Here is a 26,003-nt window from a genome sequence, read left to right on the forward strand (position 1 = left end):
TTCTCCCTGCCTCCCCCTGACCGGCTCTTCACAAACTCATCGGCCAGCCGCCCTGCGTGTTGCGGGTTCTCTGGCTTTTTGTCTCTCAACCACAGCCTCAGGTCGGATGGGCACCGCTCATACAGTTGCTCCAGTACCAGCAGTTTAACCAGGTCCTCCTTCGTCTGGGCCCCATCTGCCCACTTGCTGGCGTATCCCTCCATGCGGACGGCTAGTTGCAGATATGAGATCTCAGGGGTTTTATCCTGACTCCGGAACCTTTCCCGGTACATCTCAGGAGTCAGCCCAAACTCACGTAGCAGGGCCTTTTTGAATAGTTCATAGTCCCCTTTCTCTGCCCCTTCCAGTTGGTGGTACAATGCCACAGCTTTGGGGTCCAGTAAGGGGGTGAGAACCCGGAGTCTGTCCGCAGGATCAACCTGGTGCAGCTCGCAGGCTGTCTCAAAGGCATCCAGGAAGTCATCCATGTCCTCCCCCTCCTTATGCTGGGCCAGGATGCACTTATCAAAGCTCCGTGCAGTCCTGGGTCCCCCCTCACTCACTACAGCCGGGGGCTCGCTGCCCCTCAGCCTCGCCAGCTCCAGTTCATGCTGCCTCTGTTCTCTTCATGCTGCCTCTGTTTCTCTTTCTCCTCCCGTTCATGCTGCTTCTGTCGCTCTTTCTCCTCCAGTTCATGCTGTCTCTGTTTTTCACGATCTGCCAGCTCTCTCAGTTTTAGCTCTTTCTCCTATTCCAGCCGCTTCTGCTCCATGGATGCCGAGCATCGCTGGGAGGATCCCCTGCTGGCCGGTGAGCTTCACCGGGAGGATCCCCTGCTGGCCGGGGGGGGTCACAGCGCCCTCGGTATTTGCTGGGCTCCTCCCCATCCTTCCCCTAGGCATAGGAAGGAGGGGTCTCGGGAAGCCCTCAGCAGCCGGCTGACCACTCCCAGCTGGGACAGACACTGGTGCCTGCGCTACATCTGCCAGGCTGCTTCCCTCAGAGACAGGAATCAGTTCATTTGAGTGATCTCCTTCCTCCAGCTGGGCAATGAGCTGTTCTTTGGTGAGCCTCCCACTGCACAGCCCCCTCTGCTTGCACAGCTCCACCAGGTCACTCTTAAGCCGCTTGGCATACATCTTCCTGCTGGCCACTCACAGGCCTGGGTGCTCACTGCTCCCCACAGTTTCCAGGGAGACCCCTAGTGTGCCAGCCCTTCTCGAGGTCACCACCTCTCTGACAGGGTCGAGCTGCAGACTCCTCCACCCCTGGGACCACTCACTGCGATCCCCCGGGGGACCCTGTTAGTGCAAAAGTCCTTCTCGCTGGTCACACACTCCCAGACGTGAATCGCCCCCTGAAACCGTCCCTCATTGGCTCTTCAGCACGTCTGGTCCCTGTCAATCACCCTTCGTTTGACTGCTCCCCAGTCACTTACTGCAGGAAGCGCCGTCCACGGGGTGCAGTAGATCCCACCTCTGCCACCAGTTGTCACGGAGTGTGGGGGAGTCAGGGCCCTGCACCCCTCTTCCTGAGATTCACCGTGACTCTCAGCCAGCCAGTAAAACAGAAGGTTTATTAGATGACAGAAACACAGTCCCAAGCAGAGCGTTTAGGTACAACCAGAACCCCTCAATCAAGTCCTTCTGGGGGGTTTAGGGAGCTTAGACCCCAGCTTGGGGTTCCCTGCGTTGCCCCACCTAGCCCAAACTGAAAACAAAAACTCCTCCAGCAGCTTTCTCCTCCCTCCCCTCTGCTTCTCCTCTCCTTTGTTCAGTCTCCCGGGCAGAAGGTGTCACTTCTCCCAACCCCCCTCCTGGCTCAGGTTACAGTTCAGGTAGCTTCCTTCCCATCCCCAATGTAACTCCCCAGCAACATTCCCAGGTCAAATCCGTCCCGCTCCCTGCTCCGTCACACCCGTCACCTGCCAACCACATCACCCTCCCAGTCACGTCAGTCGTCCACCACCCCAGCCACATCACTCCAATCCCAGCCCCCAGCCCCTTCACCTTTCAACCATGTCACCCTCCTAGCCATGTCAGTCGTCCACACACTCCCAGCCACATCAGCCCCCTCCCCACTCCCAGGGGTGTCACCCCCCACACACCCTCAACCATGTCTCCCAGCCACATCATCTCTCCAACACACCGCCAGCCACATCACCCCTCCAGCCACATCACTCCCAAGATCGCCTAGCCACGTTACACCCCCCAGCCACATTACCCCCACCAAAACTCCCCAGCTGCATCAGCCCCTCTCAGCCCCCAGGGTGTCACCTCCCCCCACACAGAACCAGACACTCAGCCCCCCCAGGTGCTTCATCCCACAGTCCCAGACACATCACCCCGCATACCCCTTCAGCCCTTCATTGAACTCCCCAGCAGCTGCTTACTCTGCCTGGGAGCCTGGCCCTGGGAGCCAATGCCCCGGCCACCTGGGCAGCTCCCCAACCCCCACCAGTTGACCTCGCCTAGGGACCCCAGCTAGGGTGACCAGATGTCCCGATTTTATAGGGACAGTCCCGATATTCAGGGCTTTGTCTTATATAGGCACCTATTACCCCCCCACACCCCTTGTCCTGATTTTTCACGCTTGCTATCTGGTTCCCCCTAACCCCAGCTCTGCCCTGCCCCAGTGCATTCTGGGAAAAAGCCCAGCTGGGCCAGGGCAGAGCATGGGGTAGAATGGAGAGGGTGCATTGGGCAAATCTCCCTGGGGCTGGAGAGAGGATGGGTAAGTCTCCTCCAGTCCCCAGCACATGGTGCTCTGGTACAGCACTGCTTCTGATCTGTGGGGCAGGAGGGGGGACCTGGACTGGATGGGCCTGTGGATTTGATCTGGGGTGGGGGGCAAGGGAGGGACACTGTGCTGGACGAGCCTTGAGGGAGGCAGCTCTGCTCTGGTAGGACCCACCCTCCTCCTATGGATTCGCAGACAGCGCTGCAGCCACGCAGCGCTACACTGGATTCCTGCCCCAGCGCCTCTGGGCATGAGCAGTCACCCCCTTGGGAAATGCTGCTGCCTCCAGCCCCAATCCTCGGAGCTGGAGCAGGAGTTGATGCTTCCCAGATGTCTCTTGGGAAATCGAGCCCATCCCACCAGCACCCAGCCTGCCCCTGCCCCACAGCCCCTGTGATGCTCCAGGTGCATCATGGGCCGTCCTGTCCTATCCCGCACTGTGGCTCCGCGGTCCCTGCCCCAGCTGCTCACTGGCTGCACAGCTGCTACCCGAGGCTGGGGGGAGCCCCCTGCCTCCAGGCATGGCCCCACACTACAGGCTCCATGTGTGGCTCTGGGATGGGACAGGCTGTAGGGAAGTGACATAGCCCTGAGCTGAGATGCTGCAAAGGGGCCATTTAGGGTGACCAGATGTCCCGATTTTATAGGGACAGTCCCGATTTGCGGGTCTTTTTCTTATATAGGCTCCTATTATCCCCTCACCCCCATCCTGATTTTTCACATTTGTTGTCTGGTCACCCAAGGGCCATTCCTGGTCGCTTTGGAGAGTGTGGGGAAAGCCCGGCCCAGCCCAGCCAGGGGCTCATGGGATTTGCTGGGCTGGTATTTGGCCACCCATCAGGACTCCTAGCTTCGGTTCCTGGCTCTGGAGGGGAGTGAGGGCTAGCGGCTAGAGCAGGAGCTGGCTTGCTGCTGGTCAGAGCTAGGATGGAGGGGAGACAATCATAGGCGTGCGCACGGGGTGTGCTGGGTGTGCCCGGGCACACCCTAATGCAGGGGTGGGCAAATAGCCCTCCTCTCCAGGCCCGGCAAGCCGCAGGGTCTGCGCTCCCCGGTCGGAGCGCCCGGCCGAGCGCAGCAAGCTGCCGGCCCCTCCCCCGCCTTTCTCCCTCCCCATGAGCCCTGCCGCCGCGCATGCAGCGCTCTGGGGGCCGGGGCTGCACGCTCCTGTGGGGCAGGGTTTGGCTCCGCGGGGTGGTAGACACCTCCCCCCTCTCCTGGAGCCATGCTGCCCCGCGTGCAGTGCTCTGGGGGCCGGGGCTGCGTGCGCTCCCGCGGGGCAGCGTTTGGCTCCGCGGGGAGCCTAGGAGCCTCATCTCGTGTCATGGTAAGGAGTCAGGGGGGTTGGATAAGGGGTGGGGGGAGTCAGGGGACAGGGAGCAGGGTGGGTTGGATGGGGATGGGATCCCGGGCGGGGGTGTTAGGGGCGGGGGGTCTCTGGAGGGAGCAATCAGGGAGCGGGGGGGTTAGATGGAGCATGGGAGTCCCGGGGTCTGTCAGGGGGCAGGGGGTAAATAGGGGTCAGGGGACAGGGAGCAAGGAGGGTCCTGGGGGGGCAGTTAGGGTGGGGAGGCCTCTGGAGGGGGTGGTCAGGGGACAAGGAGCTGGGGGGGATTGGATGAGTTGGGAGTTCTGGGGGGGGAGGGCTGTCAGAAGGCAGGGGTGTGGAGAGGGGTTGGGGGAGGCTGGGAGCAGAGGGGGTTGGATGGGTCGGGAGTTCTGGGGGTCCTGTCAGGGGGCGGGGAGCGGTTGGATAGGCGTGGGAGTGGATAAGGGTTGGGGCAGTCAGGGGACAGGTAGGGGGTAGGGTCCTAGGGGGGCAGTCAGGGGACAAGGAGCAGGGAGGCTTAGATAGGGGGTGGGATCCTGGGGGGCAGTTAGGGGCAGGGGTCCCAGTAGGGGGTAGTCAGGGGACAAGGAGCGGGGGGGTTGGGGGTTCTGAGGGTGGCAGTCAGGGGGCAGGAAGTAGGAGGGAGTGGATGGGGCGGGGCTAGGGCGGGGCTCCCTGGGTGCACACCCTAATGAAATGGGCTGCGCATGCCTATGGAGACAATCAGGACTCTGGGGTATAGCATCCTGTCCCTGCCACAGACATCCTGTGTGACCTTGGGCGAGTCACTTCAGGTTGCCCCGTGCCTCAGTTTCCCCACGTGTGAAATGGCTATAATAACCTGTTCTCCCAGCCAGTAGAGCAATTCACAGCTCTGTCAGGGCAGATGGGAGCCAACAGGGTTACTCCAGATTGACACCAGTGTCACAGAATCCGAGAAGATCAGGGTTGGAAGGGACCTCAGGAGGTCTCTAGTCCAGCCCCCTGCTCAAAGCAGGACCAACCCCAACAGGTGTCGCCAGGTCTTTGGGGCAGGGGGCAGCCGGCCGGGCGGGGATCAGTAACAGCCCCCAGCTTCACTCTTTGGGGGCCCCTGCGGGGCTGCTGGGGGCAGGGCCCGGCCAGGAGCAGGCGCTGCCAGGGGGCTGGCTCTGGAGCGCAGGCTGTGGCGCCCAGCTCGGGGGTTCCGGTAACTGGGGGAGCTGCAGGGGGCGGGGCCCGGCATCAGGCAGGTGGATCGGGGCTGGGGAGGGTCCCAGGCGCTGCACAGACACTGACAGCCCCAGCGGTGGGAGGCTGGCCGGGCCAGACCCCTCTGACAGCCCAGCCCCTGGTAGGGCGCAGCCCACTGCTAGAGCCACCCACTCCCCCATCTGGCCCCGGGAGGGGCTCAGACATGTGGCTGGTAACAGCCCCCCCCCCCCCCCATTGGCCCCAGGGCTTTCCATGGGGCCCCCCTCCCAGAACGCTCCTGTCCCCTGCACCCCGAGCAGCCCCCGCCCCCGTGGGGCTGTTCTCCTGGCTGGCATAGTGATATGGGCACTGCCCTCTGCCCTGGCATCATGTGCCCCCCCAAGCACCGGGATGCCCCAAATCCCAGACATGGCACACAGCCCCCCCCCCAAAGTCTGGCTTTCCCCGAGGCCCTGGCACAGGCATGGGAAGGTCTCGGGGTGACCTGGCCTGTCTCCTTCCCCCAAGCAGGATTCCCCGTCCCAGGCAGCCCTGACTTTCTGGAGGGAGCGCAGGGAGGAGGTCACAGAGCCCCAGGGCTGTGAGGAAGGGGAGCTGCCATGTGGCGACTGTCCAGGTGAGGAAAGGGTTAACCTGCACTGGCGCGGTTGGTTGGTGCAGGGGTTCCACCATGTGGAATGGCCCTGGTGATGCCATGAGCAGTATGTGGCCTGTGGCGTGGCACCCTGTGGAGCCCCCCATGCCCTGCCCTCTCTGGGGCCAGGTGGGAGGTGGTCACAGCTGCTCTCCCTTTGGGGAGAGTTTGTGGGGGTCAGCCCCTGGTTCCCAGCCCCATAAACAGTGATTGGTTAGTGACCCCAACACACCATCCCAGAGTGTCCCTTTGCCCCAGTGCCGGGGTGGCTCTGGGGGCTGTCTATTGGGCGGCAGTGATGGGAAAGGATCTAGGGGGCACAGCGGACAAGCAGCTGGACACGAGCTACCAGTGCAGTGCCATGGCACCAGGGGTCGTGTAATCCCTGGATGTGGAACATACACGGGTATAGTGAGCTGGGTGGCACTGGGAGGCTGACACTGGAAACCTGTGCCTAGTTCTGGTGTCCACATTCTAACAGGTGGGTGGTACATTGGAGAGGACGCAGGGAAGAGACACACGCACAGTTTGAGGGCTGGAGAAAATGCCCTCGAGTGACTAACATAAAGAGCTAGATCCGTCTGGTTTACTAAAAAGCAGACTCAGTGTCTCAGCCAATAATCACATGACTCCAGGGGCTGGGACTTTGAGGAAAACACCACATAGAGGCTGAAAACATGAGAGCCTCATCTCTTTTGTTTGTCCACGAGAAAGTGAAGAAGTGAAGTGAGTGTGTGATCGTGATCTCTAAGTACCTACCTGGGGTAGAAAGCCTGAGTAGAGGGCTTTTCAACCCAGCAGGGGAAGCCAGAGCAGAATCCAGTGGCCGGATGCTGAAGCTGGAAAAATTCAGATGAGAGAGAAGGTGGAAATTTTTCACTGAGGGTGAGTAACCATTGCAACAATTTACCAAGGGCTGCGGTGCATTCGCCAGCACTTGAAGCGTTTGCATCAAGATGGCTGCCTTTCTAAGGGATGTGCTCTAGTCTGGACGTGGTGAAGGAATCCGTGGGTGAAATTCTCTGGCCTGTGCTGTGCAGGCTCAGAATGGCCCTTTGGCCTTAATACCTGTTGGGCTAAGACAACATGGGAAATGGGGTGTTTGATAGAAAATACCTCGTTTTTAAAGAGCACAGACATTTTAAAATGGAGGGTTAGACTATTGTGGAAAATCCAGTGTCCTTCTCTTTTGGGAGTAAGAAATGGGAGGTTGAAGATGTCCTTCACTTACTTTGTAGTTTTCCAGTTTCTTAGTGATTGTATACAATGGGGACAGAGACCTGGAGCTGACATTAAATGACGTTTTGTTCTGTGTGAATTAGTCTTAGGACAGGCCCTAGCCTCTCTGTGTTAATAAAGTACTTTATAAAAATGTATAGCGCAGGCCATAGAAATATTATGTTATAATGGTTCAAAAAAGAAACTATTACAAAGGTGACAAAATAAACCACGTACACACCTTATATGGTTTTTTGCCGTGTGCTGAATCTATGGAGAACAATTCTATTCATGCCAGTATACTGAAATGCCATCACAGAGCAGAAGGTCAATGCCCAAGTTTTTATGTGGATTTGTATATATGGTTTTAGCTGTTTAGTTATGACACCCTTTTGTAAATGTTTCAAGGAATAAAAAGCTTTGGAAATACCCCCTTGCTTTTCTTACCTAGTGTTTATTTCTGCTGCTAAACAAAAGTATCGTTTCCTTCCTTTTTCACACTTTTTCGTTAGACCATCGTAATGATGGCTGCATTTGAATGGATGCAGAGAACTCTCTTACGCTGGTCTCTATCTTCTGTAGCATATTAGCTGGTCAAGACTGTAGACTTTAAAGAATCTTTGTCCAATCTGCTGTCAAGCACATCCTCACAGCCGCTGACGTTCAGATTGCTGTAGCTGGAGGAGCAGTTCCATGGATGGGTGAACTCCAGGTGTGCAATTATCTCGGGGGGGGGGGAGGGTTCTCTTCAGAGCAGTGTGGCCTAGTGGATAGAGCAATGGACTGGGACCATTGAGATCTGGGTTGTCTTCCTGGCTCTGCCCCTCCTGCATGGGTTCGCTTGGGCAAATAATCCCCCCCTTTTGTGCCTCAGTTTCCCCATCTATTAAATGAGAATCATGCTCTGAAGTACTTTGAGATCTACTGATGAATAGTACCAGGGATTAAAGTGCAGGACTCTCTTCAGCTCCCAATGGCCCAGAATATTCAAAGCCCTCCTCCTCTGTTATGGATGATTCCGTTTTTCTCTAAAGTCAGACATTCAGCAGACGTTCTCCTTTTCCTCTGCTGACACCATTTGCTGGCACAACTTGCTGCTGCCCCAACATGACCCATGGCAGTGCTGGGAAGGGTAGAAGTTGGGGTTTGTGTCTCAGTGCGAAATGCAGCAACATCTGCCTTTCTTGGTCCCTTCGCTAGGCTGTGTGCAAGGGGTGGGATGTCATGTAAGCTACTAACACAATTTAATTGTGGCAATACATAATGCTAATGGGATGACTCTTCTCCTTAGTGTACCTGGGACAGGGGCAATATGTACTGGTGGTCGGGGAGCCACACGACAGCCAGTTCCCAGTAGCTCACCCACTTCTGTGTATTACTGTAGCATGGAAGGACCCCAGTCGTGGTGGGTGCTGCACAGAGAACAACAGCACCGTCCCTGCCCCCAGAAGTTCACAGCCCAAGTGTAAGGCAGAGGCCAAGAGATGGATACCGAGCGAAGGGGGAGCACAAGGAGACAGTACTGGTCAGCAGGATGGGCACTGGGCTCCACTCTCCAGGGACCTGTCTGGTTTTTTGTAGGGCTCACAGGCGAGGAGAGTTCTGCGGAGGGATGTGAAGGTAGCTAATGAGGCTGCTGAAGGCTCCAGTTCCTGCAGGACTTGTGGCTGCACCCCTGCTGCTCTTCTGACACCCTGCGAATCTGACAGCTCCTCAGCTTTGGTCGAGAGTATCTTCCCGACACCCTCCGAGGCACAGGGTGACGCAGAGAAATTGGTGTGGCCTGGTGGCCAGTGCACAGGCTGGCCCTTAGGCTCTATTCCCAGCTCTGGGTAAGTCCCGTCACATTCCGGTCTGAGCCTCAGTTTCCCCATCTGTAAAATGGGGATAATGCTGTAACACTCTTTGGGACTGATGGATGGTAAGGGCTGGGTCTTGTAAGTCAGGTCTGCTCTAACTGAAATGGTACATTGGCATCGCTTGGTCGGTCAAGGGTGTGAAAAAACACCCCAACTTCCCTTTACCGACAGCCTCCCCAGTGCAGACACAGCTGTGCCAGTGGAAGGCAGCTAGTAGTGTTCCAGGAGGGGATGTTCCTACACTGCAGAAAAACTCCGGTGGGTGAAGGCTGCGCCTTCCCTGCGTGGCTGCGCTGGTTAGTCTCCATAGTGTAGACATGTCCTTAGCTTCTCAGCTTCTCAGCCAATTATCTTCCTGTAATTCCAAGTCACCGCTCAGGCCCTGCCAAGTTCCTTGCAGGCTTCCTGCTCCTGAGAGAATCTCTTGTTTGGTTTGCTAGTCTTGCCTATTTGCTCTTCAAATTCCCTCCAGCCCTCCTGATTTCCATGTCACCTGTGGGAGTGGCAGACGCTCTTTTCCTGGGTTTCCATTCCTGAAGGATCTCGTCTGGCTCACGTCACATCTGGCCATGCAACCATCACAAACTGTCCTGCCAGCATCACAACCGCCGGGGTTTCAAGGTGCAAAGGGCTGTGTGGATGCTCTGACTTGGGTTCAAATCCGCCTCATTTTGGTTTAGCTTAAAGCCAGCTCTACACTTGGGAGTGTTAATTCATTCGTAGATTCCAAGGCCCTGTGAGCATCTTGTCTGACCTCCTGTATAACCCAGGCCAGAGAACGTCCCTGAATCAATTCCTATTTGCACTCAAGCAGCTCTTTTAGAAAAACATCCTATCTTGATTTTAAAATTGCCAGGGATGGAGAATCCACCACAAGCCCTGGAAGTTGTTCCAATGGTTAATTACCCTCACTATTAAAAATGTGCACCACTCTGAGTTTGTCTGGCCTCAACTTCCAGCCACTGGATCTTGTTAGATGTTTGTCTGCTAGACTGAAGAGCCATCTGCTGTCACATTTCTGGTTCCTCTGTAAATATTTATAGACCGGGATCAAGTCACCTCTTAACTGTGGCTATACCAGCAAAAAAACCAGCTATACCAGTGTGAAAATGTTTTTGCTGGTATAACTTATATTGGCTCAGGGCGTGAAATGAGCGATACCAGCAGAGTGCTTTTGCCATTTTAACCACTTTGCTAGTACAGAAATGTCATACAAAATCACCCCCAAACAGCAGTTGCTGGTGGGGTAGCTGTGAAGCGTAGCCCTGGCCTACCTCAAGAAGGAACAGATTTAACCTGCACTTTCATCATGTGAAATTGGATCATCCACACCGGGGCTTCTGAAGGGGAGTAGGGGATGTGGTTCCCGCGATAACAAGGCCTGGATTCCATGCCCCAGAGGTCCCTGCCAATCTCGTGTCCTGTGGATTTGCCGTCAAACACCTCCTTCAAGCTCTCCTTTGCTGTGAGGCCTTCAATAAACATTTTCATTATCATCTGTTAAACTTTCCCCATCTTTTTCTTGTACCAAACCAAATCAATTCCAGGTGCCAACGCATAGAACAAGCCAAGGGCAAAAAACCTCTATGCCAGAAAAAAGGAGAGACCACAGACCAGATCTGTAAAGGGATTTAAAAATCCCCAGGGGCCTTCAGTGCCTAAATACCTTTACGAATCTGGCCTCTAGCTATTGACACGATGCTTGGATTCCCACAACAATATTCCCAGCCCCGTATCCAAACAAACATATATAGAAAAAAGAGGAACTCCAAGTCAAGGGGGAAAAGGGTGGGGAAGAGACAGGGAGGGGTGTGGATTGATCACCTGCCTTTCATACATGCAGCCTGCCGGGATCTTTAGTCCACTAGTTCTAGGAAACTGGCCAAAAAAGCCTACAATAAACTTGACAAGGGTTTGGCGGCTGGTGCGCTGAGGTGGCTGCCCATCATCTTGTGCTCCCCCATCAGCCTGTCAGGATCCACCAGGGATGGGTGTTTTGTCCTGCGTTTGTACAGTGCCTAGCACGGGGGGAGGGGGCCCTTAGTCTCCTACATGGGCTGCAGCATTCCCCGGCAGGCAAGGCTGGGGTCTGGATTCTGTTCCCAATGGGGCGGGCCTGTGAACTCCACACCCAGCATGTCCAGCTCTCTGCTCCTGTTTCACTCCGGGGCATGCGTGCCTCACCTAGCTGTTTGTTTAAGTGCCTTCCATTCTGTGTCCAAGGAGCATGATTTCCTTCCTTTTCAGCACAGGGCTCTGCGAATCCCCCGGGGGGGGGGCTAGTAACAATAGGCTGTTGCGGGAGACTCCAGAGCTTTAGGAGTGAATCCAGACTGACTCCTGGGGCAGCGGGGACCATCTGTCTGCTCTGTGTCTGTGCAGCGCCTGGCATGGGCGGCCGCTGGTCTGCCAAGGTGAGTGTTGGACAGGTCACGGCTGCTCCTTGGCGCTGGGCCCTGGACCACAGTGGTGTGAGCTTGGGTTGGGTGTGTGACACCCCCCGACCCAGACAGACCCAACCCCAGCCCAGTGTGACTTCCAGGTGGGGGTGTGGGCAGCTAGGGCTGCACCTCCCCCTGCTGTCCCTATCTGAGGAGGGCCGGGGACACTGGAGACAGGTGGGGAGGGCAAGAAGTTGGATTCGGGGGGCTGTGGGGCACAATGGGAATAGGGGGAAATGACAGGGGGTGAAGTGTGCAGGGGAACAGGAGGAGATGGGGGGGCTGACGGTGTGAGGAGTACAAGGGAGTGCAGAAGGGCTGGGGCAAATGGGGGGCAGGTGGAGGGGTGCAGGGGGGTGGGGAGCTGTGGGGAATGGGGGAGGTGGGGTGCAGGAGGGCCAGGGCGAATGGGGGGCAGGTGGAGGGGTGCAGGGGGGTGGGAAGCTGTGGGGAATGGGGGAGGTGGGGTGCAGGAGGGCCGGGGCGAATGGGGGGCAGGTGGAGGGGTGCAGGGGGGTGGGGAGCTGTGGAGAAGTGGGGTGCAGGGGGGCCGGGGCGAATGGGAGGCGGGAGGGGTGCAGGGAGAAAATGGGCATTGCGGGGGGGGGGTCGTCAGGGCCAGGAGCAGCCGGAAGGGGCAGCGGGGCCCCAGCAGAGGGGCGGGGGCTGCATTTACGGGCAGGGGCCGGGCTCCCCTGCAGGCCCCGGGGCCGGGCCAGCTCTGGGCCCGCCCCGGGGGAGGGTCCCGTGGGGCCGGCTATGGGGCACAGGGCGGAGTCCCCGGGGCTGGCGGCAGGAGGGTCCCGTGGGGCCGGAGTTGCAGCCCTGGGCGGGGGGTGAAGCTCCAGGTGGACCCCGCCCCGGACGGCGCTGGGGCTGCCCGGGGGTCGCTGAGCCCGGGCCCGCCGCGGAGCCTCCTGCTCACCCGGTAATTGCACCCGGCGGCGGAGCAGCTGGGGCTGGGCGCAGCGTGGGGGGTTGGGCCGGGGACCTGGGAGCCATTCGGGGGGCTGGGCAGGCTGGGTAAAGCGTGGGGGGGGACCTGGGTGCAGTGGGGGGTTGGGTACAATGTTGGGGGGAGGCTGGGTGCAGTGCGGGGCTGGGTACAATGTTGGGGGGAGGCTGGGTGCAGTGGGGGGGTTCTGGGTGCAGAATGGGGGAATGGGCAGGCTGGGTGCAGCGGGGGGGGGGTGTCTCGGTGTCTGTGGGCTAGGCATAGTGTGGGGGCTGGGTGCAGCATGGGGGGTTGGGCAGGGGCCCTGGGTGCAGTGTGGGGGGGTTGGGGGCGTGGTGTAGTGTGGGGGGCTCGGCAGGCTGGGTGCAGCATGGGGGGACTGGGGGGCGGGTGCAGGGTGTGGAGAGCTGGATATTTGGGGCAGGTGCGGGGCTGGCACAGCGTGGGAGGGGGCTGGGTGTCTGGGGCAGAGGAGCTGGGTGTGGGGTAGGGGACTGGGCAGCCGGGGAGGGGGGGGTTGCTGCGTGTCTGGGGTGGTGATAGGGTCGGGTGGGTGTTGGAATATCAGAATGTTGGGGGGGCCTGGGTGGGTGGGTGGGAGTGTCTCTCTGGGGCTGGCTGGAGGTGGGGGGCTGTGTTTCTGGGGATGGGGCCTGGCTGGTTGGTTTCTCGGGGCCCGGTTGGGGAGCACCTCGGGCTCTGTCGCTGGGGGCGCTGGCCGCTCCAGTTCTTTTCGCTGCCAGGGCTGTTGGCTAGAGAGTGACTGAATGTTTCCCCAGCGACACAGACACCAGATCCAGGGGCAGCAAATGGGCAGAAGCACCCCCCCCCAGCGCTCCCCCATTGACTGCCCTTCTCACCCTGGCAGGCTGCAGAGCCCACTCGGCTCACTCATGGCTGCGGCAGAGCCTGCTCGGGGAAGGGACTCTCAGCGAGCTGCGGGTGAGTCTGCCCCAGGGCGGGGGTGATGTGCCGGAGCCCTGCCTACTGGGGTGTGAGCCGCATAGGATGGATAAGGGGAGGGGGAATCCCTTGGGATGCTCAGTAGGGGGCACTCAGTGCAGCCCCCTCGGTGAGGGGCTGTTGGAATTGGCCTCCCGAGGGCTTCCCCTGGTGCAGCGAGAGCCTCCAGGCAATGACAGTCACCCTGGGGCTGTAGCTCCTAGGGAGTGTGACCTCCCCCAGACACAGGGTGGTGCCACCCTCCCATCCCCAGGAGGTCTCCCTGACCTCACCTCTTTGCTTCCTCCAGAAGGATGCTCTGTCCCCCTGCCGGACCCGGCGTCCTGGGTGGAAGGGGAGAACGTGTGGGTGCTGGAGCTGCAGCCCTACGGCGATCCCAGTGGTGAGTGAGCAGCAAGGTTCTTTGCCCTCGGTACTTGGCACTGGGGCGACCGCTGCTGGGTCCAGTTCTGGGGCCCACAGTTGAGGAAGGAGGTTGATGAATTGGAGAGGGGTCGGAGAAGAGCCACCAGACTGCGGAAAGGATAGAAAACCTGCCTTACAGCGATAGATCTCTGGAGCTCGATCTCTGTAGCTTAACAAAGAGAAAGTTCAGGGGTGACTTGATCACAGTCTATACACAGCTACGCAGGGGGAACAAATATTTGATAATGAGCTCTGTGGTCTAGCAGTCGAAGGTCTAACGCAAGCCAGTGGCTGGACGCTGAAGCTAGACATGTTCAGACTGGAAAGAAGGTGTGCCTTTTGACAGTGAGAGTAATTAACCATTGAAAGCATTTACCAGGAGTGGTGGTGGATTCTCCATCACTGACAATTTTTCAGGCAAGATGGGATGGTTCTCTTAAAGGGCTGCTCTGGTACAAACTGGGATTGATTCTGGGCAGGTCTCGGGCCTGGACTACGTAGGAGGTCAGATTGCATGGGCCCTCCTGGCTGCACCCAGGTGGTCCCCCGGCTGAGGCTGGGACTCACCTCTGGTTGCACTCTGTGTCCCAGCAGGTGACGAAGCGGTAAAGCTGGAGCCGCAGGGGCCGTTCCTGAGAAGCTCTGTGAGGGCTGTAAAGCAGGAGATGCCCAAGCCAGGCATAGCAGGGACGCCGGAGCCGGAGGGGCCGTTCCTGAGAAGTGCTGTGAGGGCTGTAAAGCAGGAGATGCAGGAGCCAGGCGTAGCAGGGATGCTGGAACCGGAGGGGCCATTCCTGAGAAGCACAGTGAGGGCTGTAAAGCGGGAGACATTGGAGCCGGAGGGGCCGTTCCTGAGAAGCTCTGTGAGAGCTGTAAAGCAGGAGATGCCCAAGCCAGGCATAGCAGGGATGCCGGAGCCGGAGGGGCCGTTCCTGAGAAGTGCTGTGAGGGCTGTAAAGCAGGAGATGCCGGAGCCAGGCGTAGCAGGGACGCTGGAGCCGGAGGGGCCGTTCCTGAGAAGCACTGGAGAGAACATTCCCTGGATCCCGGAGCAGGGCAGAGCTGGCGGGAGCCAGCACCGGGCAGAGAGGAGGAACACTCCACGGAGGAGGCAGGGTAAGAACAGCTGCTATGACCCCCCGCCGGGGAGGCAAGGGGGCAGCCCCCTGCGGGACATCACTGTGCCCCAGAGCGCAGCTGCAGGGGGGCCACCCCACACGTGTGCCACCTGCGGAAAGAGTTTCAGCCGCCGCTCCAAGCTGAGCTCCCACCAGAGGAACCACACTGGAGACAAACCCCACAGCTGTGGGGACTGTGGGAAGGGCTTCCTGTGGCGCTCGGACCTGCTCCGGCACCAGCTCATGCACACGGGGGAGCGTCCCCACCACTGCTCCCAGTGTGGCCGTGGCTTCAGCCGAGCCTCGCGGCTTCTGCAGCATCAGAGAGTGCACATGGAAGCCAGCCACGGAACAGAGGGCAGCCCAGTGCCAAGTGTGCTGCAGGGAGTACACGGGGAGCCTGGCCATGGAGTGGGGCGGACCCCGGGGCTGAGCGAGGGCCAGAGAGTCCACTTGGAGCCCGGCCATGGGGTGGGGCAGAGCCCGGGGCTGAATGAGGGCCAGGGAGTCTACGTGGAGCCCAGCCACGGGGTAGGGCGGAGCCCGGGGCTGAATGAGGGGCTGGGAGTCCACACAGAGCCCGACCACGGAGTGGAGCGGAGCCCAGGGCTGAATGAGAGCCAGGGAGTCCACTCAGAGCCCGACCATGGAGTGGGGTGGAGCCCGGGGCTGAGTGAGGGGCAAGGAGTCCACGCGGAGCCTGGCCACGGAGTGGGGCGGAGCCTGGGGCTGAGTGAGGGGCAGGGAGTCAACGCGGAGCCTGGCCACGGAGTGGGGCGGAGCCTGGGGCTGAGTGAGGGGCAGGGAGTCCACGTGGAGCCTGGCAATGGAGCAGAGAGGACCTGGGCTCTGAGTACGCTGCACAGAAGCCATACAGAGCCTGCCCGTGGAGGGGAGGGCAATGTGGCACAGAGCCCAACCTTGTTTGCACTGCAGGGAGTCCATGGAGAGCCCTGTCATGGAGCGGGGTGGAGCCCGGTACTCACTACACTGCAGGGCATCCACGCAGAGCCTGGCCACAGAGTGGGGCGGAGCCTGGGGCTGCATGAGGGGCTGGGAGTCCATGCGGAGCCAGGCCACGGAGTGGGGCGGAGCCTGGGGCTGAGTGAGGGGCAGGGAGTCCACGTGGAGCCTGGCCATGGAGTGGGGCATAGCCCGGGGCTGAGTGAGGGGCAGAGAGTCCATGCGGAGCCCAGCAATGGAGCAGAGAGGACCTGGGCTCTGACTACGCTGCAAGGAGTCCATGCAGAGCCCTGCCATGGGGCGGGGTGGAGCCCAGTGCTGACTACACTGCAGAGAAGCCACGCGGAGCCTGCCCATGGAGGGGAGGGCAATGCGGCACAGAGCCCAACCTTGTTTGCACTTCAGGGAGTCCACGGAGAACCCTGCCATGGAGCGGGGTGGAGCCCGGTGCTCACTACACTGCAGGGCATCCACGCAGAGCCGGGCCACGGAGTGGGCTGGAGCCCGGTACTCACTACACTGCAGGGCGTCCACGGAGAGCCAGGCCATGGAGCAAGGTGGAGCCCAGTGCTAACTACACTGCAGGGCGTCCATGTGGAACCCTGCCACGGAGCAGGGTGGAGCCCGGTGCTCACTACGCTGCAGGGTGTTCATGCAGACCCAGGCCACGGACCGGGGTGGACCCCAATGCTCACTACACTGCAGGGTGTCCACGCAGAGCCAGGCCACGGAACAGGGTGGAGCCCCATGCTCACTACGCTGCAGGGAGTCCACGGGGAGCCCTGCCATGGACAAGAATGGAGCCCAGCCCTGAATGCATTGCAGGGCATCCACGGGGAGCCCAGTCACAGCCCAGAAGGGAACCCGGCACTGATTGCCTTGCAGAGGGTCCACGCGGAGCCCTGGCACGGCGCAGAGGGTAATGTGGCACAATGCCCAACCGTGTTTGCGCTGCAGAGAATTCATGCAGAGCCCTGCTACGGCACTGAGGGACCCGCGGCCCAGAGCCTGGAACTGATTGTGCTGCAGAGAGTCCACGGGGAGCCCTGCCATGGAGCAGAGGGGAGCTCAGCCCTGATTACCCTGCAGGGAGTCCACAGAGAGCCCTGCCACAGCACCGAGCAGAGCCCGGCACTGCATGCAGTGCAGACAGTCCACGGGGAGCCCTGCCACGGCACCGAGCAGAGCCCGGCACTGCATGCAGTGCAGACAGTCCACGGGGAGCCCTGCCACGGCACCGAGCAGAGCCCGGCACTGCATGCAGTGCAGACAGTCCATGGGGAGCCCTGCCATGGCACCGAGCAGAGCCCGGCACTGAGTGCAGTGCAGACAGTCCACGGGGAGCCCTGCCACGGCACCGAGCAGAGCCCGGCACTGAGTGCAGTGCAGACAGTCCACAGGGAGCCCTGCCACGGAGCAGAGAGTCCCATGGCCCAGAGCCTGGCGCTGGCTGCGCTGCAGAGTCTCCAGGCCGGAGAGGCTCAATGTGTCATCGCTGAGCGAGGGGGAGGCCTGGCTGAGACCCCCCCATCCCCCGTGGCCTTGGTGCAGGAGAATCCCTTCCAATGTCCCGAGTGCCAAAAGTGCTTCAGCCGCAGCTCGTACCTGGTGAAGCACCGCCGGATCCACGGGGCGGGGAAGCCCCACCAGTGCCCCCAGTGTGGCAAGTGCTTCAGCCAGCGCTCATACCTCTGCAAGCACCGCCGCATCCATGCCGCGGCAGCTGGCAAACCCCACGAGTGCGCGCTGTGCGGCAAGCGCTTCAGCCTTCGGTCCTACCTCTGCAAACACCGCCGCATCCACACGAGATAGAGCCGGTCCCCGGGCCTGGAAGCCACAACAGCCCTGCATGGGCTGTGCACAGCACTGGAGCCAAGGGGACGCCGCCCCGTAGCCACAGAGCCATGGTACAAGCAGCCCATGGAGCGTGCCAGCAGAGCCCACGGCACAGGAGCGCTACCGGCAGAGCTGGCAGGCTCCTCTCTCCGGCACGCGGTGGGAAAGGGAGCGCTGGGTGAGGCTGGGGCCTTGTGGGAGTGGCTGGTGGGAACAGAGGGGAGAACTTTCTGTGCCATGTTCTGTAGTGTTTTCTGTCAATAAACGGTTTTGAAGAGGGGGAAATGCTCCCTTGTAAACGAGTGTCTCCTCTCTGCAGCTGTTCGGGGGCAGGGCAAGGGCCGAGGCCCTGCTGTGAGAGCAAAACAGCCTGATCCGCATGTCCTGTGTGAACCTCTCCATTGGGGGGGAGGCCAGCGTGCTCACGCAGCCGTTCCTGAGGGGGAACAATTCTGTCGCGGTGCAGCCCGTAACCCCTGCTGGAATGCAGCCGCTCACCCAGGGCTGGGATACCCATGGGGCGTCAGGCTCCCAGCACCTGCTGCGATGGGGTCTAGTCCCCCTTTGGGAGCCCCAGCTTCCAGCAGGCCCTGCCTCTCTGGTCTTGGGGCTACACCCGGGCTGGGGCAGCACATGGGAGGGGCAGTGTGTGGAGTGGTGAGTGTCTCTGCTCCTGCGGGAGGCCAAGGGGTCAGAACCAGGGTTGGGTTCCCCCACAGCCACAGGAATGGCACGGTGGTGCTGCTGCTGCCCAGGACCTGGGATTGCGGGGTCCTGGGGCTGCGCAGCTGTAGGGTGGAATTTGGGAGCTGAGGGCGTCAGATACGCTGAGCTAGCGCCTGGCAGCCCCTCTAGCACTCGTGTCTCCTCCACAGACCAGCCCTGGCTCATGCCAGGCTCCGGGGCCCACTGGAGAGTGCCTGCTACAGCATTATAATGGCCTTGGCTGCTGCGGCCCCTGGGCCCGCTCACTGTGGGGGCTCCCTCCCCGGTGTGTGCCCGGACCCTGTGCACAGTCCCCCACTGGGTAGCGGCACCTCTGCCTGTCGGACAATTCCTCATTCCCAAATGCTCTCTGGCCCTGGACTAGGGGGTGCTGACCAAGCAGCTGGCACCGGTCACCACCTGCTGTTGTTAGAGCAGACGTGGCTGGGGTGTTACTGGTTAAAACTTACCCAGAGCAGCGGTGGCCTGGAACCCGTCAGCAGGGTGGGCCCATCTGGGAAAGGGCCATTTCCCTGGGATCTCTTTGGGGGCCCTGGAGCTGGGAGCACGGAGCCAATGGGGAAATAGCCCCAAGGGTTAGGATGAGGGGGAGCGAATGCCACCTGTGGGACCGGGTAGGCGGGAGAGGCTCCCTGTGGGAGGCAGGGAGGGGACCTCCCCAAGCATTGAGGAAGTTGGGGCAGAGACCAGATGGGGGGGCGGGGCGATGGGCATGCATGTACAGGGGTGCCCCAGGCCCCCCCGAAGTCTGTGGGGGGGCCTGGGGCACCCCTTAGCTGAGTATTGATGAAGATACTGAATAGCATCGGGCCTAGAGACCCCCCTGGACCTGAGCCCGACTCCATGACAATTCAATTCCTTTTTGCCTTCTGTTGGTTCCAATCCCTTTAACAAGGGCGAGGTAGGTTTGGGAGAAATTTAATCATTCAGCTGCGCTTCAACAACCCAACAGCGGCTTGCTCAGCCCATTCCCTCAGGCACCTGCTGTCACCCCATTCCCCTGGGCACCTCCTGTCACCCCATTCCCCTGGGCACCTGCTGTCACCCCATTCCCCTGGGCACCTCCTGTCACCCCATTCCCCTGGGCACCCGCTGTCACCCCATTCCCCTGGGCACCTCCTGTCACCCCATTCCCCTGGGCTCCCGCTGTCACCCCATTCCCCTAGGCACCCGCTGTCACCCCATTCCCATGGGCACCTGCTGTGAACTGAAAGCCAGACTGAATACTTTACGTTTCAAAGGCTACAACTGGTTAGCGCTCTTTTCGGTAGCTTTAATCGAAGGCTAAGGAGATGTTCGCTGGGACATCAGCCATGGGCTCAGCAGGCCGGGGTCTCTGGACGGAAACCCCGAACCGAGTGGAACTGCTTAGCACTGGGCAGCGATGGGGTCCCATTAACACCGCAGACCCTGTGGGCTCATTTATTCCAGCTGAATTAACCCACCTCCGCAGAGCACCTTCCCCTCACTCACTCACATGGGGCCCCTTGTGGCACCCTTCTCCCACCAGGGCCCGGAGTCTCCCCCTCCCGCCAGGGGTCACGCGCTGGCTTGCTGCTGCCGGGCCCGGGAGCACCAGGCACTAGTCATGGAGTCTCTGGTGGCGGACGAGCGCCGAGCTCTGGCTGAAGCCGGCGCCGCACTCGTGGCAGGTGAAGGGCCGCTCCCCAGTGTGGACGTGCTGGTGCCGGAGCAGCGCGGAGCTGACGGCGAAGCAGCGCCCACACTCAGCGCAGCGGAAGGGCGCCTCCCCGGAGTGCCTGCGGCGGTGCTGGCGGAGGGTGGCGTGGGCGGCGAAGGTGGCCCCGCAGTCCCGGCAGGGGAAGGGGCGCTGGCCGGCGTGCAGGCGCTGGTGATGCTGCAGGGTGGCGGCCCGGGTGAAGCCCTTGCCACAGTCGGAGCACTCGAAGGGGCGCTCGCCTGTGTGCAGCCGGCGGTGCTGGATCAGTGCGGTGGCCTGGGCGAAGCACTCCCGGCACTGCCCGCAGCGGAAGGGGCGCTCGCCAGTATGGGTGCGGCAGTGGGCCGCCAGGTGGGCGTTGCGGGCGAAGGCAGCCCCGCAGTCCTGGCAGGCGAAGGGGCGCTCGCCGGTGTGGGAGCGCTGGTGGCGCAGCAGGTTGGAGCTCTGGCTGAAGCCCCGGCCACACTCAGCGCAGCGGAAGGGGCGCTCCCCAGTGTGGGACTGGCGGTGCCGGGCCAGGTCGGCTTTGGTGCCGAAGCGCCGGTCACAGTCGCTGCAGCAGAAGGGGCGCTCCCCGGTGTGGGTACGGCGGTGCTGCACCAGGTTGGCGTTCTGGGTGAAGCACTTGCCGCACTCGGCGCAGGCAAAGGGGCGCTCCCCGGTGTGGGTCCGCTCGTGCTTCACCAGGCGGGCGCTCACGGCAAAGCCGCGGCCGCATTCGGCACACATGTAGCGCTGCTGAGCTCCTCGGGGCTGGGGGACGGGCTTGGTGGGGGTCTCTGACTGCTGCCCAGCACTGCTTCTCCTTCCTGACCGGCGCAGGCTCCCGACCCGCTCCGAGCGCTGGCAAATGTCCAGCTGGGCTCCTTTGGGTGCCCCGTCCACCTGGGCAGCCCCCTCCTCGCTCGCCTGATCATCTGCTGAGACACAGATGTGAGTAGCTCCCTGCACCGGGGCAAAGGGACCCTGCGGGTGGGGGTGCGTGTCACTAATAAACCTGTTTGTAGGGCTGGGAACCAGGGTCTGACCCCCCCAAACCCACCCCAGGGGAGGGCAGAGGGGCCAGTTCTGCCCCATATCCTTGCTGAGCCCCAGAGACAACACAGGGTGGTGGGGGGTTCCCCCAGGGCTAGTGGGGCTGTATCTCAGGCCAGGTGAATACAGATGGGTCATGCTGGGAGCTTTGCAGCAGCTTTGGGGCCATTCCGTGCCAGAGTTGGGTTAACCCCTTCCTCACCTGGACTGGCACCACGTGGCATCTCCCCTTCCTCACGGCCCTGGGAATCTGGAACCCGCAGCTCCTCCCCGCGCTCCATCGGGGAGTTGAGGGCAGCCTGGTACAGGGGAAGGAGATGGGAGAGGTCAGGGTCTAAACTGGATCCTCATGGCCCCGGCCCCATTTCCAAGCCCTGATCTCTCTGGACACAACAGTTCTAGATTCTGCGTCTCTGGCAAAAGGCTGTCACTGTATTGCTCCACAGCCCCCAGCTCCTCCCAGTGAGGGAGCCCCTCGGGTTGCCCTTGGCCACCTGAGACAGGGCCCCTCTCCCCAGCCAGCAGTGCCACGCATTCGGTGCCACTCATTCACGAAGAGAAGGGACTCACCGAGCTGCTCCCCAATGCGCCACCAAGGCAGCCACCCTACAGAGGCTGGGAGACGCCTGTCGAGAAATAACAACGTCAGAGCCTGGGGAATCTCCAGGGGAGCAGCATCCAGGGCTGCAGGTACACTGGCAGCCGAGCCCTCGGGGACTGTCCCAGGCTGGGAAATGCCCAGCCCCAGGGAGTTAAGGCCAGTCCAAACCTCCCCACTTTCCACTCCACATGCCAGGCCGGATGAGCTGATCCCATGGCCCCGTCCGGCCTCACGCTTGACCAGAGGTTGCTTTGGTTTTACCTGAGGGTATTTCATAACAATGTCACTTTTCCCTTCAGCTTTTGGACTGGGGCCGGGGGGACCAAGCGGACCCGGCCCGCGGGAGCCCCCGGACAGTGCATGAGGGATACATCCCACACACCTGAACGGGGCCTCCAGGAAGGCAGCCAGGCTGCATTTGGAGACTCCAAGCTCACCGCTACCCCTGGCCGTCTGTTCAGGGGGTTAATCTCATGGCACTTGGGCACCACACTGGAGCCAGTTAACCCCGAGGCATCTGCCCATCCTCTCAGCCCTGTGGGGCTGCGACCCGGGACTCTTCCATCCAGGAAGCCAGGGCAGCCTGGGCGGGTGGGGTCCTGCTGAGGGGGAGGGGGAAGGAGACAGGCGTCTCCCATGGCACCATCCCTGTCCTTGGGGAGAGCCAGGCCCTGGGGGGCAGGGAGGCTGTGCCCGGGCGGGGATCCGGGGAGGCCCCACTGCTGGGGGGGGACGGGACAGAGGGCAGTGCCCAGCCCCTCTATGCCAGCAGGGAGAATCGCCAGCAGAGGCTGCAGCCGCCCCCCAGCCTAGTGCAGGGAGCCCGGCCCCGATCCCCGGCCCGATCCCGGGCGCCGCCCCCCGCAGCTCCCCCAGTTACCGGGGCCCCCGGGCTGGGGCCGCGTCCCCGGCGCTCGGTGCGCGCTGGGCGGGGCGGGGCGGGACGTGGGGCAGCGAGCGCCGCAGCCTGCGCTCCGGAGCCAGCCCCCTCTAGCGGCGCCTGCTCCTGGCCGGGTCCGCCGGCGGGCAGGCCCTGCCCATGGCAGCCCCGAAGAGTGAGAGGGCCTGGGCTGTTACTGGCCCCCCGCCCGGCTGCCCCCTGCCCAGCCCCCAGAGAGGGGTCTGGCTCAGCTGTGTCGCAATCTGGCTCTATTTGGGTGCCCTATCCATGGGGGGCTGGGGTGTGTGTGAGGCTGCTGCCTGAACCCTGAGACTGAGATCTCGCCCTCATTGTGCTAGTTGTTGCAGACACTGACCCAGATCCGGCCCCCCATGACGCCAGGTGCTGCACAGCCCCTCCACCACCCCCCAGTTCCTGGTGTGTGTGTGGGGGGCAGATGATCCAGCTCAATAATTGCTGGTGCTGAATGAAAACAGGAATTTTGTCATGCTTTGAGGCCCCCCCTCCAACCCCTATGATCAGACGCCCCAGCTGGTTATGAGCAGGGTTTGGTGCCAGATTTCCAGACATGGGGTGCTGCGTGTCCAGGGCCAGCTCCAGGCACCAGCGCAGCAAGCAGGTGGTGCTTGGGGCGGCCAATGGAAAGGGGAGGCACGTCCGGCTCTTCGGCAGCAATTCGGCGGCGGGTCCCTCAGTCCCTCTCAGAGGGAAGGACCTGCCGCCGAATTGCCGCCGAAGAATGAATTGGTGGCAGTAGAGCTGCCGCCAATTGCGGCTTTTTTCTTTTTTTCTTTCGCCGCTTGGGGTGGCAAAAACGCTGGAGCTGGCCCTGTGTGTGTCTGAGTTAATGCCAACTCCCGCTTGGCGAATGACAGTGAGGAGTTGGAATTATTTACTTAAAGGTTCCATCAGAGATTAGTACTGTACAGCACTGCACAGAACCACTAACTAGCTTACCACCCTGTGACGGCAGATCCAGAGCTGCTAGGGTTCCTTCACTGCACCTGGAGGGATGCCTGGTTTCATTCCCCAGTTCAGTTCCAACATCAGTGTCATAAAGACCCTCTTTGCCAAAAGAACCATACATTGTGATGTCATAGCTGTACACGCTCATCTTACCTGGTTTATGGGTGAAGGCAGGATTATTTACAGCCGAGAGGACTAATAATTCTTCAAGATAATAATGTTCACTGGCTCTTTCTTTCCCCATAATCAGTCTTCCCTGTTGATTCCCTAATAGAAAACATTTGCTGGAACAATCCTCCCTTATCAGTTTCCCAGGTTTATAAGAACATAAGAACGGCCGTACCGGGTCAGACCGAAGGTCCATCTAGCCCAGTATCCTGTCTACTGACAGTGGCCAATGCCAGGTGCCCCAGAGGGAGTGGACCTAACAGGCAATGATCAAGTGATCTCTCTCCTGCCATCCATCTCCATCCTCTGACAAACAGAGGCTAGGGACACCATTCCTTACCCATCCTGGCTAATAGCCATTAATGGACTTATATATGCTTATGTAAGCAGTATCGATATCTATGTGAAGGGGATAGTTCCTCGGACTAGCTGGAGTTTTATAGACACAGGGAAGCCACAGATTGTTAGCTACGGTCTAACACACAGAATTCCTGAATAGGAATCCGCTCAATATGCAGCGGCAGGCAAAAAAGTGAACAGAGTGTTGGGAAGCATTACGAAAGGGATCGATAACAAGACAGAAAATATCATATTGCCCCTGTATAAATCCATGGTACGCTCACATCTTGAATACTGCGTGCAGATGTGGTCACCACATCTCAAAAAAGATATATTGGAATTGGAAAAGGTTCAGAAAAGGGCAACAAAAATGATTAGGGGTATGGAATGGCTTCCGTATGAGGAGAGATTAATAAGACTGAGACTTTTCAGCTTGGAAAAGAGATGACTAAGGGGGGATATGATAGAGGTCTATAAAATCATGACTGGTGTGAAGAAAGGAAATAAGGAAGTGTTATTTACTCCTCATAACACACGAACTAGGGGTCATCCAATGAAATTAATAGGCAGCAGGTTTAAAACAAACCAAAGGAAGTATTTCTTGACACAACGCACAGTCAGTCTGTGGAACTCTTTGTCAGGGGATGTTGTGAAGGCCAAGACTATAACAGGGTTCAAAAAAGAACTAGATACATTCATAGAGGATAGGTCTATCAATGGCTATTAGCCAGAATAGGCAGGGATGGTTCACACCTTGGACCAGATCTTGTGCTCCACATTCCCTCTGAAGCACCTGGCATTGGCCACTGTTGGAAGACAGGATACTGGGTTAGATGGACCTTCGGTCTGACCAAGGATGGCCGTTCTTATTGATCAAGGTTACTTATCAGTCAAGGACCAGTGTCTGGGCCTTAGAATTCACACATACTCTTTGTTAATATCCTAGAGTTTCTAAAGAATAGTTAATATATAAATGAATCAAATATACAGAAAGAAAAGGGCTAAAAGGGTGAATATTTACTAACAGGTAACAGGTATTAACAATATATAGCTAGAGGGGTGTACCGGGTTAGATAGAACAAAGGGTGTAGGGGGGTGGATTTATAGATACAGGGAATGTTTGCTGTGGTGGCTGGTCTCAGTGTGATATCAGCCCTGGGGCTCTCACAAGGCTCTGGGGGAGTCAGAGACCAGGTCTCCAGTGAAATCCAGTGGGGCTGGAGCCCCTCCCTCTGCACTGCCCACTCTGGTGGAGTTTCACTGCCAGCCTCCGCTCCCAGAGTCCTGAGATCGCATCTCTCGTCACAGGCACGGATCAGGGCTGTGGGGGGAAGCCTGATAATGTGCCACAGACAGTACAACGACCTGGTGTTTGGGGGCTGGGGCTTGGCCAGGTTACCTTTCCAGCTCCCTGTGCCCTGCCTCGCCGCAAGAGGGCCATCTGCCCTCTCCCCCTGGCAGGGGCTGCAGCCCGGGCACTGGGAGCAGGGCATGCTGGGAGAGGTAGTTCTGAGCAGCATGGGCAGGACAGCCAAGTGGCATGCTGGGACATGCATCCCGGACTTGTCGCAGGGAATGGTGGGAGATTCCCTTGGGCGCAGGTCCTGCTGGGAGCTGCAGCTCTTACTGAGCATGATGCATGCTGGGAGATTACGCTAGGACACGGGGCGAGCCCGGAGATGCACCGCCCATTTGGGCCAGGGCATGCCGGGAGATGCGTCTCTACCGGGAGTGACGCATGCTGGGAGATTCCTCTTGGGCATGGTGCATGCTGGGAGATGTAGTCCTGAGATGCTCAGCGCTAACACCGGCAGAGTTTGAACCAGGTGCGAAAGCAATATCTGTTCAGGTGCCCCTGTTGTGGGATCCCCGTGCAGCAGCCCCCCCACCCTTGCTCAGGGCAGTGAGGTGCCCAGCATGGCTCCTGCCTTCCCTGCTCCCCCCCCCCAAGC

The 26,003-nt window shown here is 60.0% G+C and overlaps 2 protein-coding genes across 2 annotated transcripts; one reads left to right on the forward strand and one right to left on the reverse strand.

Annotated features, from left to right (window-relative positions):
* Positions 1-749: 749 nt before the first annotated feature.
* On the forward strand, positions 750-17,610 carry LOC135886970 (zinc finger protein 397-like). Its single transcript, XM_065414750.1, has 4 exons — positions 750-843; positions 13,605-13,694; positions 14,312-15,366; positions 16,756-17,610. The coding sequence occupies exons 1-4, from the start codon at positions 750-752 to the stop codon at positions 17,608-17,610; spliced, it is 2,094 nt and encodes a 697-aa protein (XP_065270822.1).
* A 2,002-nt stretch (positions 17,611-19,612) lies between these two features.
* On the reverse strand, positions 19,613-21,699 carry LOC135887059 (zinc finger protein 239-like). Its single transcript, XM_065414839.1, has 3 exons — positions 21,647-21,699; positions 21,279-21,375; positions 19,613-20,958 (listed from the first exon to the last, which is right to left on the reverse strand). The coding sequence occupies exons 2-3, from the start codon at positions 21,355-21,357 to the stop codon at positions 19,943-19,945; spliced, it is 1,095 nt and encodes a 364-aa protein (XP_065270911.1). The 5' UTR covers positions 21,358-21,375; positions 21,647-21,699; the 3' UTR covers positions 19,613-19,942.
* Positions 21,700-26,003: the final 4,304 nt, after the last annotated feature.

The sequence above is a fragment of the Emys orbicularis genome, chromosome 12 (genome assembly GCF_028017835.1).
Source record: "Emys orbicularis isolate rEmyOrb1 chromosome 12, rEmyOrb1.hap1, whole genome shotgun sequence".
Lineage (NCBI taxonomy): Eukaryota > Metazoa > Chordata > Testudines > Emydidae > Emys > Emys orbicularis.